The sequence below is a fragment of the Thamnophis sirtalis genome, unplaced genomic scaffold (genome assembly GCF_051295495.1).
Source record: "Thamnophis sirtalis isolate CommonGarterSnake01/CBP01778 unplaced genomic scaffold, rThaSir2_p1.2 scaffold_1, whole genome shotgun sequence".
Lineage (NCBI taxonomy): Eukaryota > Metazoa > Chordata > Lepidosauria > Squamata > Natricidae > Thamnophis > Thamnophis sirtalis.
In genome coordinates this window covers 130401725-130420842 of record NW_028261381.1, presented here as the reverse complement: position 1 = coordinate 130420842, position 19118 = coordinate 130401725, and the positions used below count along the sequence as shown (strand labels likewise).

Below are 19118 nucleotides of genomic sequence, written 5' to 3'. Positions count from 1 at the left end.
CATCCCAAACCCTCTGTGCACCCCATTTTTGCAAAAAATGGATGAAAAAATGGACTTGTTTGGGCCTCCCAGACCCCCCAGGAGTGCCGTATTTGCTTCCCCCAGCCCCCCCCCCCCAGGAGCACTTTGCAGGCTTCCCAAACTCTTTGTGTGTCCTGTTTTTACAAAAAATGGACAAAAAATGGTCCCATTCTTGGCCTCCCAAACCCCCCAAGAGTGCTGTTTTCCCTGTCCCCAGCCCCCAGGGGCACTCTGCAGGCCCCCCCCAAACCTCCTTCATGCCCCGTTTTTGTGAAGAGGCTGGGGAGGGCAAAATCTTTTTTTTTCTTGTTTACTTCTTTGCAACATCGGTGCATCTTATACTCTGATGCATCTTATAGTCCAAAAAATATGGTACCCAAACTTCAATTATGCCTACTTAAATGTATAATATATGGAATAAAACATCTGTTGCTTGTTACTATTTTAATCAATGTCTATGGGGTTTACTTTGGTGTAGATAAAAAAATGTAAAGCAGACTCTAACTATTTTTGAGAATCTTTTATATGCACTTCAACAAAAGTATAGCCTGCTAATTATAAATATTTAACATACAGAATGTTTTGGATTGAATTTGCATAGCTTGAGGTCTGCTACCTGTGTTACATCATAAAAAATATCAGAAAGTAATTAGCTAAGTAAGTTAGCACTGTCCTAATGCCTGTATCAAGAACACATGCCACTGGTAAGGTTGTTTTTTTTTATAAGACTCAAAGAAGTAGTTGTAAGACTTTTTCTTGTCCTGAAACTATTGTTGAACTCAACAGAGATAATTATCAACTTCAATTTATTTGGGGGGAATAAAGCATTGACAAGATGGTGGTTTTCTTAGATAAAAAATATGTTGTGTAATCATTTTAATCTGACTTGTGGCCTAAAATGTTCTAAGTTGTGTTGATCAATTTCTACAGCCCAAAATTAAACAATATATGAGATTTATTCAACCCATCAGCCTTTTTACTTCCATATATTATCACCAGAATAATGTTACACTTCATACTACTGGACAAATTATGCTAATGAAGCCTGACTTTGTCTCTAAGAATCCAAATAAACCTGTAAGTCTCCTAAAACAACTTTAGCTGTCATTAAGGATTAGAAGAAGTTAACACATTGAGTTGGATGGAGATACTTCCAGTTAAATGGAAGGATATCCATTGGAATATTTAATGTCAATTGCTATTGGAATGGTTGTACTACTTCTTGCAGCTCTTAAAACTGTATTTCTTTAATTGATTTGAAGCCTGCAAATAGACGTGGAAATAAAAGCATTCAGAAAATCCAGTTGGCTTACATGGACACATTGGCACTGGATAGTTAGAATTCACATGATTCACTTATCAAATGATTTTTTCAAAAATCAAATCCTATTCTTCATGCTTAAGTGTAAAATAAAGGGGGCTTAAAAGAGCATCACTGAATGAAGACATATAAATAACAACTGCAAAATATGGCAAATGTCAATTTTTGTTCTTAATTTTATTTTGGTAAAACTTTCATTTAGGAAGAAAGAAAGAAAGAAAGAAAGAAAGAAGGAAGGAAGGAAGGAAGGAAGGAAAGAAAGAAAGAAAAGAAAAGAAAAGAAAAGAAAAGAAAAGAAAAGAAAAGAAAAGAAAAGAAAAGAAAAGAAAAAGGCCTGAAAACACAGGAACAAAAAACATTCAACTTACCTGAATAGTAGGTGTGGAGCGATTTTTTCGTGTTGTAGTAGTGGCCATAGTAGTGGTAGTTTCCATGACGGTGGTGGACATCTCTGGTGGCATAGAGGTTGTGGGAGCTGTCCCCAGAATAGATGGCACTTCACCAACCAGCCGAACACTTCCATTGATTTTGATGTTGGGGTTGTTTTCTGCTGCCATATTCAATACTTTCAAGCCATTGTAATAGAGACCGGAAAGCTGACCTTGGAAGAGACGCCCTCTATCTTTTCCTCCAATGGCTATTTGAGCCTGGGTGTTGAAGATGGTTAACTGTCGTCCTAAGTGAAGGGGGGTGAACATTGTTATTGCCAGGAAAATTCTTCCCCCGTTTTAAAAACCAAAATGTTTTATGTTATATCCTGGTTGAATGGGTGGAAGATCAGAGCGAGTTTTCTGACATTGGTGGTGATGGCAATTGTGATGGCTGAGTGACTGGAATGCAATACTACAAAAAAATTGTCTCATTGTGTTATAAATTAGGATAAACCAGATCAAACAAATAACAATAGACCCAGATTTTCTTGGATTTATTCTCATACATGTAAACATATTTAGCAGAAGCCAGGATTCCAAATTTCACCCAAATGATGAACTCAATCCAGTTTTAAGATCAAGCATTCTGCAGGGTTATTTTTCCTGAGAATCTGAGAGAGTTCAGTTCAATGAAACCACTCTGTTTTTGCATGATGGAATTGAAGAATATTGGATCCTTGCATGGACTGAACAAAGATTGAATCCTGTCTTATGACTTGGAAAAAGATATAGCATTAAAAGATGGATAAATGTGTGTTTCATGACTCCGTAAAACATAAAACAACTATATCTCTGAATGAGGATATAATCTGCATTTAAATAAAGTGCAGCTTTAAGACAATATTGGATTATCATTTCTGTTGAAGAAAACAAAATATATATAAAAATAAAATTAGTAGAGACAAACAATTGTATTCCTCGGGTACCACACTTTCAAAGTAAAACTCAATGCAGTCATTTCTACCTCACACTGAAGTTATGGAAATCAGACCCAGTATCCCTTTGCTGCAGAAAATCAAATCCGAGCGAGAAGGATTCTTATAGCCTTTGCCTTCTCTTTAAAGTATCAGTTTCTAAACACAGGCTGATCTTTGAAAAGTAGCTTATGCTTTGACTAGTAAGCAATTTTATTGGAGGGACATTTTGAGTAGAGAGAATATAGTGAACCTGAGCTCTGCTAGGATCTCTGAATGGTCAGCAGGTTCTACAATATCCATCCACCATTTTTTCCAAGGATTGTTTTTCCTTCACCAGTACTAATCATATGTCAGAAACCCAAATTTCATTGTACAGAATCATCATAGTGAATCTTCTTTGAGATTTCAGAAATGAATTTCCCAATTCCTTAAAGGAAAGCAGGAGGAATTCAATTCTAGTCAGAATGGAGTCCAGAAATAATTGCCAATTCTTCATTCTACATAGAAATCAAGGATGTATTCATCCCATTAATTCAAAAAGAAAAGACAATTCAAACTTTGACAGAGCTTTTCTTTTTCTCTTGTTCTTTCCTCATCATTTCTGGAAAATTAACAGAAATGTTCAAGAATTACATTCCTTCTATATATGATTTCTTTGCTTTCAGCTTTCCAAATGACAGCTATAAATTTTATATGATGAATCCAATATGTAACCTTGTCTGGATTTAATATTTATTCATGTATTTTAGAGTGTATTAAATGTAAATGTCCATTGAATAAAGAACCATACTAGCCACATTTCAGAAAATAAAGTGGAATTAGTATTATTTCATTCAGTCCACTTCTCCCAACATTTACACACACATGTCCATTCCCTCCCTCCTCCCTTCCACACTCACCACTTTCTTTCTCTGTTCTTTCCTGATAAATGCCAAATTCTACTGTGTCATAAAATAGAATCTAAACCCAATTACTGATTCCCTGTGATTAAAGTAGATCAGAATAGGAGGGGGAGCTCACCAATTTTGGTCGTCGTGGCAGGTCTTGAAGTCAAGTGGTGATGCGGTGTTGCATCATCTAATGGTGACGGGATGGGTCATGGGGAAGAGAATTGGGACAAGAGAAGAAATGTATCTGAAAGGAATTCCTATTCCCAAGGAGGATCCTAGCTAACCAAGCAAAGTAGATGTTTATGGGAAATGCTGAGAGGAGGAAGCATTTTGAGGAAGCGGAATGCACATCTTCATGTGCTCTCCACTACCGTAACAAGAAACAGATCTTCATTAAGCAAAGATGGACTAGTGTACAAATGTAAAAACAGCAAATTAAAAGAAGAAGAAAAATGAAAGGATTGATATACTTTGTCCTTGGAAAGCAATTAAATCACAATTTTTGAAATCTCTTCTATTATCTCTTTCCTCTCATGCCCTTTTATCCTTATCATATGGATTTGTTGCATGTAGCTTGGGAGTGGCATGTGGCATTAAACTGTTGTGTGAGAGAATAGTAAATCTGGCTAGGCTCAAATTTTTTAAAAATAAAAAAAAATTGCTATAGTGATAATCTCATAGACATTTTTAGGTCATAGAAATTATTGTAATGATAAGACTATGTTCATTCCAAACTCTTTCAAGTAATGACATGATAGTATCAGCTATCACATGGAAAATTATGATGGGCTCATTAAATTTGGACATACAATTCTATTCACAGGATCTTTTTTTCCCCCAGAGATACTATAACATTAACTGCATTTTTCTTTTCATTCTCATGCAGTGCTATCAGCTGGAAAATGACACTTGATACTTTATCAGTCTCTGCCTTTTCCATAGGGGGAAATGTATAGGCTATTCAACTGCCACAAAATTACACCTGAATTAGGACTTCTGCTCAAAACTTACCCATATTTGAATGGGTATGTTTCTGAGAGGAATTAATCCGTTCCCCCGAGAAGGTCAAAATATAGAGAGTGGGGGAAATGTCCTAGCTTGAAAAACTATAATAACACTTAAGTAATTCAGATTTGCAATTTGAAATGGCTCAACCAGCCTTGATATTCTGAAAAAACTCTTCTCTCAATTTCTTTGGACATTTATGGCTTTACACAATACAGAACAGAGCCAATCTTATTAAAAAAAAAAATCTTCCCCTTGTGCTCTATCCCTTTCTTGGCATCCAGAAACAAAAGTTGCCAAGAGGCAATGATATTTCAAAACTTATGACCAGATTCTATGATCAACAGCCAGAAAATAGCATTTTAAAAAGTGACTTCTAGAAACTGGAAAGTTATGTACATAATTTACTCTAATTTCCCTCCCTAACTATTGACCAAAGACTGCCATGAGACCCAACTGGTATTCTGATAATGACATCCTTCATGTCTAATAACACAAAACAAAATTAGTGGATTCCACTAAAATGTACTTTTAGTTTCTTTAACAATCCAAGGAGAACCAAAGACAAAAATACTACCATGCCTACCCTTTGGAGAGCACCAAAAGATGGGTAGAGTATAATTGTAATATAGTATTTAGAGAAGAAATTGCACTTGTTGAATGTACCATGGAAGACTTATCATTCATGAAATATATTTTACGGCTGTTCCATACTTAAGGGAGATATGTGATTTGTAAAAAAAAAACAGGTATACCTGTTGGAAACACTTTCAGATAGTTGTATTTTTTCTTGGAATTGTGCAGCTGCCCTTTGTATCTGCTACACAATCCTATGAACAGATGTATTTGATTTAAGGAGTTTCCAACAAATCCTACATGCAAATCCAACATATTCTGAGTCACATTTCTTCCTTTGAAGAACTATAAATACTTCTCAGAGTATCAGAAGTGAGCAGTTTTTAAATGGAAAGAATTATGGAATGTTTTTGGAAATTGAAAGAGATATGTTAGGCCATTGAGTCCAATCCTTGCTTAATTTTGTAATTCAAATTACAGGATCCATGACAACTATTTTGACTTTGAGCATATTATGTGAGAGAGACCATCAATCTTCCTAGTTAATGCTTCACCTTTCAAAGAACCTTGCCTAGTTTGTTTTGAGATAAAATTGAATGTGTCAAGGACAGATTTTGCATCTTACTTTCCTTAATTAATTTCTTCTATTTTTAGTTGGTAGACACCCTTAGTATCAACCACTGCCTTTGACAATACTAAGTTATCTAGAAAACTCAGAGCTAATCCCAGATTTAGTACATTCTCTCTCACGGATCTTTGGAACAGTATCCACGGAGCTTATGATTACTACTCTCAAAAGGTTCTAGAAGTTTCTTACACCTAGCTCTGTTTCCAGGCCTGGGGTTACAGTACTTGTGGAGTCCATAACATTTTTGCATATTTTATTTATTTGGCTCTGTCCTAATGATTATGACTATGTACTTTAAATAGTTTTAAGACACCCAGAGCCTGTTTGGAGTAATACAGCTGCAAAATCCAATAAATTAATTTAATAACTGTTGGAATTAGTCTTCAGTTAACTTCCATCTTAGGTATTTCAATCTTAGGTATTTCAGTCATGCTATGTTCATTAAATTACTTCATAGATCTACTCTGTATAAAACCAAACCAAATTTGCATTTAATCTCTTTGCTGTTCGTTTATGGCTGATGTTGCATGTAAAAACCCAATCTAGTTCAAAACCATTATGAATGGGCAAGAGAGGTTTAAATATTTACTTCACTGTTGCTTTCCAAAATTTGTGTCCTCCAATAGGAGTTTAAAAAGGCTGTGAAACTCCATTGGTGCTAGTGTGTGAGGGAGAGCAACTGAACATGTGTAAGCAAATGAGAAAGCTTTATTTGATTTGTTTTAGAAATATAACCATGCATATTGTTCCAACATCCTAGATGCAATTACCTGAAACAGATGACCTAATTTTTTAAAAAAGAAAAAGAAAATGCACGTGTTTTCTTCTTGATGATTTTCTTCTTCTAGCATAGCTGACAAGGCAGGCAACACACAGCACAGCTACATTTTATAACAAAACACTGACATTAAAAGTGTGTGTTTGCTAAAAGGACAATCACAGGTCTCTGGAGAATCTGCTTTTAACTAAAACCACTTGTGTGAAATATTTTTACTTGATGATCAAGTGGAAAACAATGGGCAAAAAGAAAAAAAATGTATAGAGGAAAAATGCATAGCTGAAATGTCAGGTCAGACCTCTCTCTGTCTTTCCTAATGTGATAGATCTCATTCTTAGAAAATAAGAAAGTTAGTAAACAGTTTTGCACATATTCTCTATTTCAAAGGCACCACTGTAATACTGGGAGCTCATTGTGACTAAGAGAATGTAGAATGTGTAGTCAGTTAACTGTGGAAATTGGAACTCCATCACTAAGCAACAGGTTTTAAAGCTGTTTAAACTCATGTGACCTTGCTGACTTATGATGGCAGTTCTGGCAGTAGTTGTTAAATGCATTGTGTATGGTCATTAAATGCAACATCAAATGATTGCAACTTGTGATTTCCTCATTGACTTTATTTGCCAGAAGCTAGCAGTCAAGGTCGCAAATGCCAATCATGTGACTGCTGTTGCAAAGTGCCCAAATCGTGATCGTATGACTGTGGGGATGTTGCAACAGATCGATTTCAAGGATGAATCTTAAGTCTCCTTGCTCAGTCCCATTATAACATCAAACATAATTAAACAAGTGATTGATAAACAAGGACATGTTCAGCTGTACACGAGGTTCTCCTTATTCCGTTTGTGGGGTTTACATAAAAGACAAGCAGTGCTTGCCACTATTTCATCCAGGTTAGGTATGACTTGTAACCCTTAAAATCAATTTGATTTGGTTTTGAATTTAAAAATGTCCGTATAATCTGGTTCTCCTATTGACAAAAGAGTAAAGGAAATCTAAAAAAGAAAAAGAAAAAAGAAAAGTCTGGCCATCAGAATACCAATTACACTACAGAATGTATGGATCTGGTTCGTAATGTTACATTTCGAAGTTACAGCTACAAATCTGTCTAAAACTTGTCAAAAATCAGCAGCTGATGGATGAGGTAGTTTTGTGCCATTTGCTTCCAAATCAGCCATCAACTGCCAATTTATTCTAAGTTGGGTGATATACTGCATCTTGCCACAGACAACAACATGCATGCTGGAATATATTTATATTTATTTTCTAATTCTTATTTTTTCAGTCTGAAAATGAATGGCAGTATGTAACCCTCTCCCACACTTGGGTGCTGCTGTCAATATACTGAGCACTGAGCAGTCTTTAAATAACCACTTTATTGTTACCCAGAGTTGATAATGATTATTTGTCCTGGCTTCACTCATGAACCAGGAATGGGTAGCAGCAGATCTCTGCATCATTATACATTGCATTTTAATGTTTCCTATTCTACAAAGAAAAGGAAAACATGAAACAGCAAGCATTTCAGAATTTAGCATAGTTTTTTGGCTATATATGATGGCTACAGTAGCCCCAGTTCTCTCTTCACAGTTCAAAAGTTGGTATTTGTTTTCTATGTATCATCAAATGAAAACGTGTGATTTATCCCTCTGTCTATTTCTCTCTCTCATTACTCACAGACACATGATAGCAGTGGGCAGAAATACTACAATGCTAGGTGTGTAACTGTAGTATAAAGACTATGTCCTTGCCCTAATCTGACAGCCTCTGGGTGTGCGTGGCATGCAATAACCAGAATTTCCAGCTAGCATTTCCAGTGGTTATGGTACTTGGGAATTCTAGAATTACAATCCCCAACTACTCAGAAGATGGTAGAATGGAGAAGGCTTATGTATAATGAAAAGTTATGTATAATGGTAATAGTAATTCAAACACTGGATTGTTCTTAAACACTTGAAAGCCCAAATACATTGAATTTCCTTTTGTTTATCAGCTGTTATGCAGTTATAAATAGATAACTGCCAACAACACAAGAGAATTAAACTTAATTCTAATTTTTGATTTTATACAAATAAAATTTGTGAAGTTAATTGATTGATAGATCTTTATGCATGTTAATTAAATTGACCATATTCCTATGTAAATGTTCATACAAATAATACATTGCTGAATTAATAGATTTTTTTGGATAAAAATTTACAGGAACAATCCATTTAAATTGTAAATTCTTGATAAATATCATTTTGTTCTCTTCCCTTCTTTCTTTCCTATAATGGAGAAACAGCTTTCATATTCCTTGCAAACACACTTTTAATTCCACCCCCACAATTCAATCACTTAAAAAAAAACCACTTAAGAATTTCATTATATACTTAAGTGCCATTAATTTTGCTGGGATTCAAGGACACCCAACTTTCTTGGCATGGCATCCATTGTGTTAATTGTAAATTATTCTACTATGGGTACATTACGTCTGGCAGATAGCTACTCTCAGTGCTCTCTTTTTGACAGAGCAATCCATCCATCTTGGCAGCCATCAATTTATCATGTTCCATTTTGATAGCTATCTATCCTCTCACTCATCATCTTTACGAGGTTGTCTGACATAAGACTTTCTTGATGCATTAAGAAATAAATGAATGACTGCATGGGTTGGCAAAGTGTAGATGAGTGAATAAATGACAGGCTGGTAACGGTATGGTTTTCCCCCACTCTATAGTTTATCACATGTCCAAATAACATCGAATCAAAATACCATGTTTTAAAAAATCTGATATTATAGAAAATGATAGTATATCCCATTCTATGATAAGCTAGATAGTAGGGCTGTCATGTTCCAAAAAACAATTTGGAAGGAATATGCTTTGGACTTTACCCAAGCATGTGACCTCTCTGCTTATATGGCATTTATTTTTTCAGCCTTTTGTATGAACTTGAAAAATTATGAGGGAGCTTTAATGAATGGAATTAAAAAGTCCATCCTTAATGTAATGCTTATGTAATGCTTAAAAGAGATGTATGATTGCCTTGCTGCTGTGCTTATTTTTGCATAAAGTCAAAGCAGATCTTTGGAATCATTTTTAAAGTGTGTACAGCCCTATTAAATAGTACAACATGGATTTAGGATGCTCCGTGTCAAGGCCTACCTCACCCCACTGCTCCCTAAAAATGTTTGAGATCTCAGTGGTTTTCTTTAGATCGTGCTTGTCTTAAGTGATTGTCTTTTAACAAAGCAACATCATCAAATTGTGTTCATCGTCATCACCACCATCACCACTGACAATGGCAAAAACATCAATTTCAGAACTCTTAAGACAGTAGACATGTAAATATCTTTCAGCATGCTCATCTCAGGCTTAGGAAATAAAGAAACAAAAGAGCAAACAAAAAAGTGAAACTTACAGAGAGGAGAAAAAAAACTACAAAACAACAGCAGGTTTTCAGGCAAATGAGCTTCATCACAGCATTGGGCATGCACCAGTTTAACAAAAGCAAGGGCACTGTTGTTAAAGGGACTTTATCCTTTTGAGATTAGCAAAAGAAAGTTATCCACTTTTTAGACCAGGAGTCAAACTTGATTTCATTGAGGGCCGCATCAGGATTGTGTCTGATCTTGGGGGCCAGGATGGGCATGGCCAACTTGACGCTACTTGTGTCTGGAGTGCCTGTAGCGGCCTGGGCGCTCTGCCAGTGAAAAGAGGCTCCCAATCTCCGTTTTCAGCTGGGATGGCCTCCTGCAACTCTCTGCCAGAGAAAATGCAGCTTTGGAGGGATGCATGCGAGTTCCATTTTCACTGGCAGAAGGTTTCAGGAGGCCGTCCCAGCAGAAAACGGAGATTGGAAGCCCATTTTTGCGGGCAGAGGCACTAGAGGCCAATCCTTCGCTGTTCACAGGGTGGCCCTTTGGGCCAGATCTAAGATCTGTCTTGAGTTTGACACCCCTGTTTTAGACTAAATATGTTTACATTTTAAAAATCAGTTCTCATAGACACTAATCACATTCAGGGGTTTCAATCATTGTTTATTACTCTGCCACCTTAATTATCAAACATAGCACTAACAGAATGTTTTAGGTCAGTTGTATATCTAGTGACCCATCAAACTAAATCACAATTTAGCAACCACATCTGACTATTGACTTTGGAGTTTATTACCTCCCTGGTTAAAGTGTTTGGCTATAAACTTGGAGACCATGAGTTCCCATCCAGTTAGGTACAAAGCTAGCTGGGTAACCATGGGCCAGTCACTTTCTTTCAGCCCTAGGAAGGAGGCAATGGCAAACCATTTTTGAAAAACCTTGCCAAGAAATCATCACAAACTTGCCCTTGCAGTCTCCAAGAATCAGACATGATTTAACAGAAGAAGAAAAAAATGCACTTCACACTTTTTGCAAGGCTATAGGACAGCCTTGTTTTCCGCTTAGGACTGAAAGTAGAATTTGTAATTATGCTCTAATCTAAACTTCTCATCCAGGCCCTACTACTGGTATGTTTTTCTTAACCAGCAATACCATTCGTGTTTGGGAATCTATCCACAATTTATGATTTCCTAAAATAGGAAAATTGGTTTAGGGACACTATCTGAACTGGTTGAATTACATTCCTAATGATTCAGTCTATTTCTCTTTATTTGTTTGGGTAAATTTCTTCAAACCCTTTATCCTCTGCCATGGTTCCTTTATTTTACTTTATTTTACTCTTATTTATACATTTAAAGGGCTACCCTTACTTTAACACATTTTATCATCTTTCTCAAATTTAGAGAGAGGTGTGTGTGTGTGTGTGTGTGTTGTTATTTTTATTTGTAGGCAACCATTAAAAAGGTTACCTTAGTAATGGGGAAATAAATAACATGTTTACTCAATGTATCCTCTTGAAATAAAAAACAAAATTGGAATTCAAAACCAATTCTGAAAACTCCAATTTGGTTGTCACCTGATTCTTTTTTCCCAGCAGAGACACTTTAAACAGGTAAGCAAAAATTGGTCCAGGATTTCCTGAATTATAAAACTGGACTGATATGTTTTATTTTATATCATATCCAAGCTGTGGGAAAAGAATCAGCTTTGTAACACAGCTTGTGTTATTTAAACATTTTTTTTTGTATTCAAAAGAGTTAGATTCAAAAAGGTTGATGACAGTAACTATGTGCATTATGAAATATGTGAAGTTTATCTTCTAACTAGAAGGTCTCCAAACTTGGCAGCTTTAAGACTTGTGGACTTTAACTCCCAGAATTCCTCAGCCAGCCATGCTGGCAGAGGAATCCTTGAAGTTGAATTCTACAAGCTTAGAGACTGCTCTTCAACTGATTGGTACGGATGTGGAGGTCATTTCTCAAGGCTTGGCAAAACTTCAGGGACAAATTTCAATATGCTACACTATAAACAAATGTATATAGAGGGAAAAATATTTTTGTACAAAAATTTATCTATTGATAGACTCTATTGGCTGAGTTCGTTATAATTTAACTGAAATGAAATAGTTAACTTCCCCTAGAATACTCTTATTGTAAACCAGGGGTGTCAAACTTGCGACAATATGTTGTCCTCATGTGACTTATTGCAACTCCCCCCCCCCCTTCGCTAAACCAGGGATTGGCATGGCCAGTGTATGACACATCCAGCCCATGGCCCGTGAGTTCGACACCCTATTGTAAACTCAGTGTTTATTTCAATAAGGTTTGAACTATATCCCATGAGCAATATTTGCAATCAACTTTCAATGGAAAGTGGTTAAGCAGTTGTAGAATTCTCATTAAACCATTGCAATATATTTTGAGCATATTTGAGTTGCTTCTTCTAAGGACTATATATTACTTTGGGAAATCAATGGATTGGTGAACTATTAAACAAAAAAGAAGCATGCTTGTCCTACATTTCTAAGTTTCAATATAGAATGTCCACATAGAATATGGTATTGCATATATATGTATATGTTTTGCAGATGGATTCATCTTTGTATTTAGATTAAGGTATGCATAAAAAGTCCACAAAACTTTATTCAGATGTAAATTCAGTTGAGTTTAATGAGACTTACCCTTAGGGTAAGTATAAGATATGTGTAGAGTGCAACCAAGGATGAGAATAGCTAGTCTTAAAATACAAATCAATTACCTGTGGCTATACTACTAGCATTCTCATTAATGTCCCAATAAAAATGTATCATCAGGTCTGTTCTGTTGATACAAATGGGAATGTTATTGCATCATGCAGCAAGATTCCATGGCATGATTTTCTATATTATATAGGCCAGTATTTCTCAACCTTGGCAACTTTAACATAGTTGGCCAGGGAATTCTGGGAATTGAAATCCATATATCTTACAGTTGTAAAATTGAAAAACACTAGTGTAAACAATATTGAAACAAGGTGTATTATGAAAAATACACAACATTTTTTCACTTTTCCCTAAGGAGCTTATATGAACATTTAAATGCTATCCCTTAGGATTCAGTGGTTGGAGTAATAAACACCCAAAACACATTAGCTTCATTAAAATGATGAGGGCAGACATAACTGTACCATTATTTAAAAGGGAATGGGATATCTGAAAATAATGTTTGAACAGTTAGATTTCTAAACAGGTTTAAGACAACTTTGATGGGATACATAGATAGATGTAGATTATATTATTTAAAAATAGTTCATGCAGTGGTTATGTAGCCATAATACATGTTGTTTCATTTTTCTTTTTGGTTTTTTAAAATGGTGTCTTAGCATTTGCTTCTTTCTTTGATTTTTTTTAAATAGTAATCTTTGAATTTCGTCCCTTTAACTTGGTTTTAATAGCAATGTATTATAGCATGATTTATCAACATATGGCAGGTGGAGGTTGACACAAATTATAATGAAAATTAAAAGTCATTTATGCAGCAGGCGATTCCAGTTTAAAAAACATTTATTTGCAGGCTTTAAAAATGAGGGTTTAGAATCAAATGGATTTAAAATGAAAGTTTTAACAATGGTTACCTTTTTCCTGCAGCCATTCCTCTACGGGTCGGTTATATTTGAAGGGGATTTTCTGTTTTACCAATTGGAACGCAGTATCAGTGTTTCCTTTAAAGTTTAAAAAACAGCTTAAAAACAATCTGAAAAGTCAATGAAATTGTTAAAAAAATAAAAGATTCTAAGTTACTTTGATTTATTCATTTAGTTATGAAGGAATTTAAACAAACATGAAGATATGTAGTTAGATTTCTTTTAAAATGGTAGAGAATAACACTCTCATTTCTTGGAATTCTAGAAGAACATTTCCATGTTTCAAGCATTTCTGTTATGAAGAGTAGGTTTAGCATGGTAATCCTTTCCATCAAACATATCAATTTTAGGAATCATGCTGTCTCACTTTTCTATACCTCCATATGCTTTTTCAAGATCTAAATAGGAATCTGGAATTATGAGAATGCCTGATCCATGCCCTCTTCTTGAATTCATAGAAAATGTTTCTCCAGAACCTCAGCATGAATATTAAAATCTCCAGATTAAATAGGGTTATCATTCTCAGAATGGATTGGTAGTCCAATGGATCTAGTGAGTTATACCTTTGATGAAAAGTAAGATACACCTATATAGTTTCCAGCTTCCCATCGCAAACATTATACCTAAGAAACAAAACCTTCATTTTGCTGGGTGCAGATCTCTAGAATAATGACTATCTAGAGAACACTATATCAATGTTTAATGTTTTGTTTTTACATGTCTGTGTGGTGAAAAATATGATACGTACTGAATTTATAATTTTATAGCAGGGTACATTAAATTAGAAGAGGTAGCAGAGATGTTAAAGTGATGTGACTTATTTTTTTTTCCTATGCTTTCCTATATAAAATAGCTTCTCTTCAGAATACAGTATGGCTAGTTAAAGCTTTAGCTCTTCCAGAAACAAACAGGTCTCTATATCTCTCCTACCCCATCTTTAATTGATCATGTCCTCTACAGTTTAGTTTGAATGCTATATCTTTCCTTTAGAATTGTTTTGCCAAGACCAGGCACATGGAAGGTCAGCTAGGATGAATAGGCTGGTTCTATCTCACATAAATTTTGATAGCTATTAGGCAAGAAGTACAAACAGCACATACAACATTGTCCAGCATCTCTAGAAAGGAGAATAGATAGATATAAACCAAGGACAATATCTTAATTGAAATGTCCTTGGCAATTATTCAAATGTTTCAGGTTCATTCGAACTGCTGACAAGTTGTATCACTGAACCAACCCCAGGTGCTGTGTTATTTATATCCCCTATATTTTGTAATAGTATAAAACATGACAAACACTCTAGTTATTTTGAGCCTCAGTGTAGACCTAGCCAGGAAAAGTATTTTGCACTGGCTGAAACAATCTGGGGATTCTCTATAGCTCCTTTTCATGAAGATGAAGGAGACATGAAATTCTGTCCTGTAATCCTTTATTGAACATTGTCATATCTTTTTATCATCTTGCATGTAGATATTTTTCTATTTACTTTATGCTTTGCTGTCAAAGTCATTCTTTTTCTATGCTGTGCTAATGCATTCTTCAGCCTTTTCTCTTATTTTTCTGCTTCCGCATTCACCTTTGGCAAAACCAAAAGGTTTGGGAGTGCTAGTGAATCACTTGCTGACTATGAGCAAGCGATGTGATGCAGCATTTAAAAGGGATAATGAAAATCTGTGTTACATTAATAAAACTATTGGGTCTAGTTATCTAAGGTAGCAGTTCCAATTATACTCTGGATTGTTAGACTGCACTTCAAACACAGCATCAAGTTCTGAATACTGAAAGTGACACAGAGACATTTTAGCAGGTTCAAAGGATTTCTACTCAGATAATAAGGGTTTTAGAAACTTCATCCTATGATAAATGGTTAAAGAAGTTGGACATACTGTATTTAGTCTGCAAAGGAGGAGACTATGGGGAGATATAATAGTTGTTTACAGATATCTAAAAGGACATCATGTGCATGACAGAGTGCTCCTGTTCTTTGTTGAATCCAAGGGCAGGACAAGAGCAGACTAGTTAAAATCAAAAGGAAGGAAGTTGGGGCTGAATATGAGGAAGGCTTTCCTGATGGTAAGAGCTGTCAAGCAAAAGAACACTGATTAGAACAGAGGTGAATCACCTCTTCCTGGAAGCTTTCATATTGATGCTGAAGGGTCATCTGTCAAGGGTGGTTTAGTATGAACAAGAGATTTGAGAATATGACCAATAAGAGCTCTTCTAGCTCATACATTCTATTATTCTATAAAGCAAAGAAGAAGATGGCATCCCTCCCTGTTCAGAAGCCAATTGCTGCACCTAAACCTTTTCACTTCAGCACTTGAAATAGGACAATTTTCTCCACCACACTAAAGGCAGAAAATTAATTTAGGATTTACAAGGCAGTCCTTATGACATATCTGTTCTTTTTCATCTGTATCTTGTCACATTACTATATTCCAAAATGTCTACTACTTTGGATGGCTGTTTCATTCTGGCTAATAGTTAGGTTGGCCCTACAAATCCTAAGAGATATAGGTTCTGTTAACTATCTTAGAAATCAGTGATAAAAAACAAGCTATTAGAACATGAAAAAAGAAGGTCCTGAATGGAAAGAAATATAGCAGAATAGTATACAATGTGCAATCCTATGAACATCACTTAAATTGAATTAAATTAAACTTTGTACAGCAAGCAATGTGTCTTCTTCAAACCCAGGAAATGAATTGCTAATCTCTACCATCTCTTTCAAAATTTTGATTTTAAATTTAAGTTTATATTTTTATTATGAAAATCATTTTATTTATACACAACAAGATACCATTAATGTTAGGGGGAAAACTGAAGGACTTCTGGAAATTCAACAAAGTTTAAATTGTAACATTAGAATCTTTTCATATTCCTTTTTATTTATTTATTTTTCATTTGTCAACCATTCATAAAACTGTAAAAACATGTGCATGAGAATGTATTCATTTTTATATTTCACGGACAAGAATCAATTAAAGGACATGTTGCTTACAATTATACACAAGTAATATAAAGTGAAGAAAGGACTATATTGATACCAATTACAAACATCAAATTCATTAAACTATACTGTTGTTAGGAAGCATTTTAAATTAAAATAACATAGACCTCATAAGGAACCAATAATGCTTTTACTTTACACAAAATTATATAATTATAATTTACATATTCATTGGATAGTTAACCTGGAACTCTTAAGAAAAAGAAACTCACAATGCCGGCATAAAAATTCCATGAACATAAGCATTCAGTCATTTATATTTTATATTTCATAATCTGATTCTTAGCAGAGAGAAGATAAAGTTTTTAAATGCTATACTTTTCATTTTTTTACTTTTGCTACTTATGGCCAAAGATACATCAGAGGCTTTTTCCATTTGCTAATGAAAATTTGAGCATTGTAATTGCTTATTTCCAAAACCTCATTGTATCTGCTTAGTGTAAAATTACAGAAGAATAGAGAAAGTAAAAAAGAGAGAATCACGCAGGGTTTTTTAGGAAAATGACTTTGGCAACTTTAATGCTTCTAAAAGAGGAAGTTACACAAATATAACTTATGCATTGTATGTGAGAGAAAAAAAATGTAACTAAATGGCACTTTATAAGGATAAACAATAAGTGTTACTTCCTTTCTTCCATTCTACAAAGCTACATAAAAGAAACAGAAATTATGCACACATATTTCCTGGCTAATTTAAATATATAACTATGCCTTATGGTTCTTACTAGTATGTTGCTTCATTTTCAGTAGTAGCTCCGACCCTTTGGAATGATCTCACCGTGGAGATTCGTACCCTCACCACCGTCCAGACCTTCCGCGTAGCCCTTAAGACCTGGCTAGCCCGTCAGGCCTGGGGATAAAGATAATATGTCCCCACCCGAATGATGAATGAATGTTGCTTACTATTTTACTTTTATGTATTGTTTGCGTCTATTGTCTGTACCCTCCCTTCCTTATTTTATGTAAGCCGCCCTGAGTCCCCTCAGGGAAAAGGGCGGCCTATAAATACTAATAAAATCCTAAAAAATCCTAAATTTATCTCATTAAATATTTCACAAACAAGCTAGACTTCATTACACATTCCTCATTTTTCTCTTAAAATTCAGGCAAATTTTCATCCAAATAATTTTTTCCCCATTGAATCCATTCCTAAACCAAAACAGAGTTTCTAAACCACAAAAATAAAAGGGCTGCTTGGATAATGTCAAATTTTGCCCCTTGATGGACATACACTATATTGCCAAAAGTATTCGCTCACCCATCCAAATAATCAGAATCAGGTGTTCCAATCACTTCCATGGTCACAGGTGTATAAAATCAAATACCTAGGCATGCAGACTGTTTTTACAAACTTTTGTGAAAGAATGGGTTACTCTCAGGAGCTCAGTGAATTCCAGCGTGGAACTGTGATAGGATGACACCTGTGCAACAAATCCAGTCATGAAATTTCCTTGCTCCTAAATATTCCACAGTCAACTGTCAGCTGTATTATAAGAACGTGGAAGTGTTTGGGAATGACAGCAACTCAGCCACGAAGTGGTAGGCCACGTAAACTCATCCAACATCAGTGTGTGACCTCACATATGTGCTTCTGGAAGAATGGTCAAAAATTCCCATAAACACACTCCTAAACTTTGTGGACAGCCTTTCCAGAAGAGTTGAAGCTTTTATAGCTGCGAAGGGTGGACTGACCTCATATTGAACCCTATGGATTAGGAATGGGATGTCACTTACAGTAAGTTCATATGCCAGTAAAGGCAGGTGACTGAGTACTCTTGGCAATATAGTGTATGTGTAATGATGAAATGGTGTTATTGAAGCAAAGCAAAGTAACATAAAGGTTCAAACAATTTCCAAAAAAATACAGTGAACATGCCTACTTTCAGGTGGGATATTAATACAATCTGGTAAGTTATAAAATCCTTGAATGTATTAATAAGAAACTTGGAAAAACAATAATTTCTTCTAAAAAAGGTTATGTTTTAAAGACACTATGCAGCAATAGCAATAGCAATAGCAGTTAGACTTATATACCGCTTCATAGGGCTTACAGCCCTCTCAAAGCGGTTTACAGAGTCAGCATATTGCCCTCAACAACAATCCGGGTCCTCATTTTACCCACCTCGGAAGGATGGAAGGCTGAGTCAACCCTGAGCTGGTGAGATTTGAACAGCCAAACTGCAGAACTGCAGTCAGCTGAAGTAGCCCGCAGTGCTGCATTTAACCACTGCGCCACCTCGGCTCCTATCAATTGGCTATATATAACATTATATTCTACATAAGTAATAAGTTCAGAAAGAGATTAAATTTATTAAAGAATAACAAGGTTTATCAATAACTATTACTCTTCAAGGCTAAGTAAATTAATAAAACTCATGTTTGCTAGCAATTAATCACCTTATTACCTTGGCAGGAACTAAATTTTGCTCTTGCTCAATTGCACAGCTATCATATAGGCCAAATAGTTTGAAACCACCACTTTCCCAAATAAAAATGTATCTTAAGAAATAGAGAGATCTCCAGAATAGCTTGCTGCCTGTTGTGGTCAGCGGAGCTAGTGGC

General features: G+C 35.3%; 1 protein-coding gene across 13 annotated transcripts in view; it reads right to left on the bottom strand.

The window, feature by feature from the left end:
• NRXN3 (neurexin 3) overlaps positions 1-19118 on the bottom strand; it is a 1234604-nt gene that overhangs the window by 124151 nt on the left and 1091335 nt on the right. For 7 of the 13 annotated variants that reach the window (XM_087724939.1, XM_087724952.1, XM_087724948.1 and 4 more), the window contains exons 19-21: positions 13538-13624; positions 3711-3767; positions 1711-2018 (exon numbers count right to left, since the gene is read on the bottom strand). In XM_087724939.1, coding sequence (XP_087581065.1) covers positions 1711-2018; positions 3711-3767; positions 13538-13624 — 452 coding nt within the window. The remainder of the gene's footprint in view (positions 1-1710; positions 2019-3710; positions 3768-13537; positions 13625-19118) is intronic. The other 6 variants (XM_087724996.1, XM_087724986.1, XM_087725001.1 and 3 more) reach the window with 2 other exon arrangements.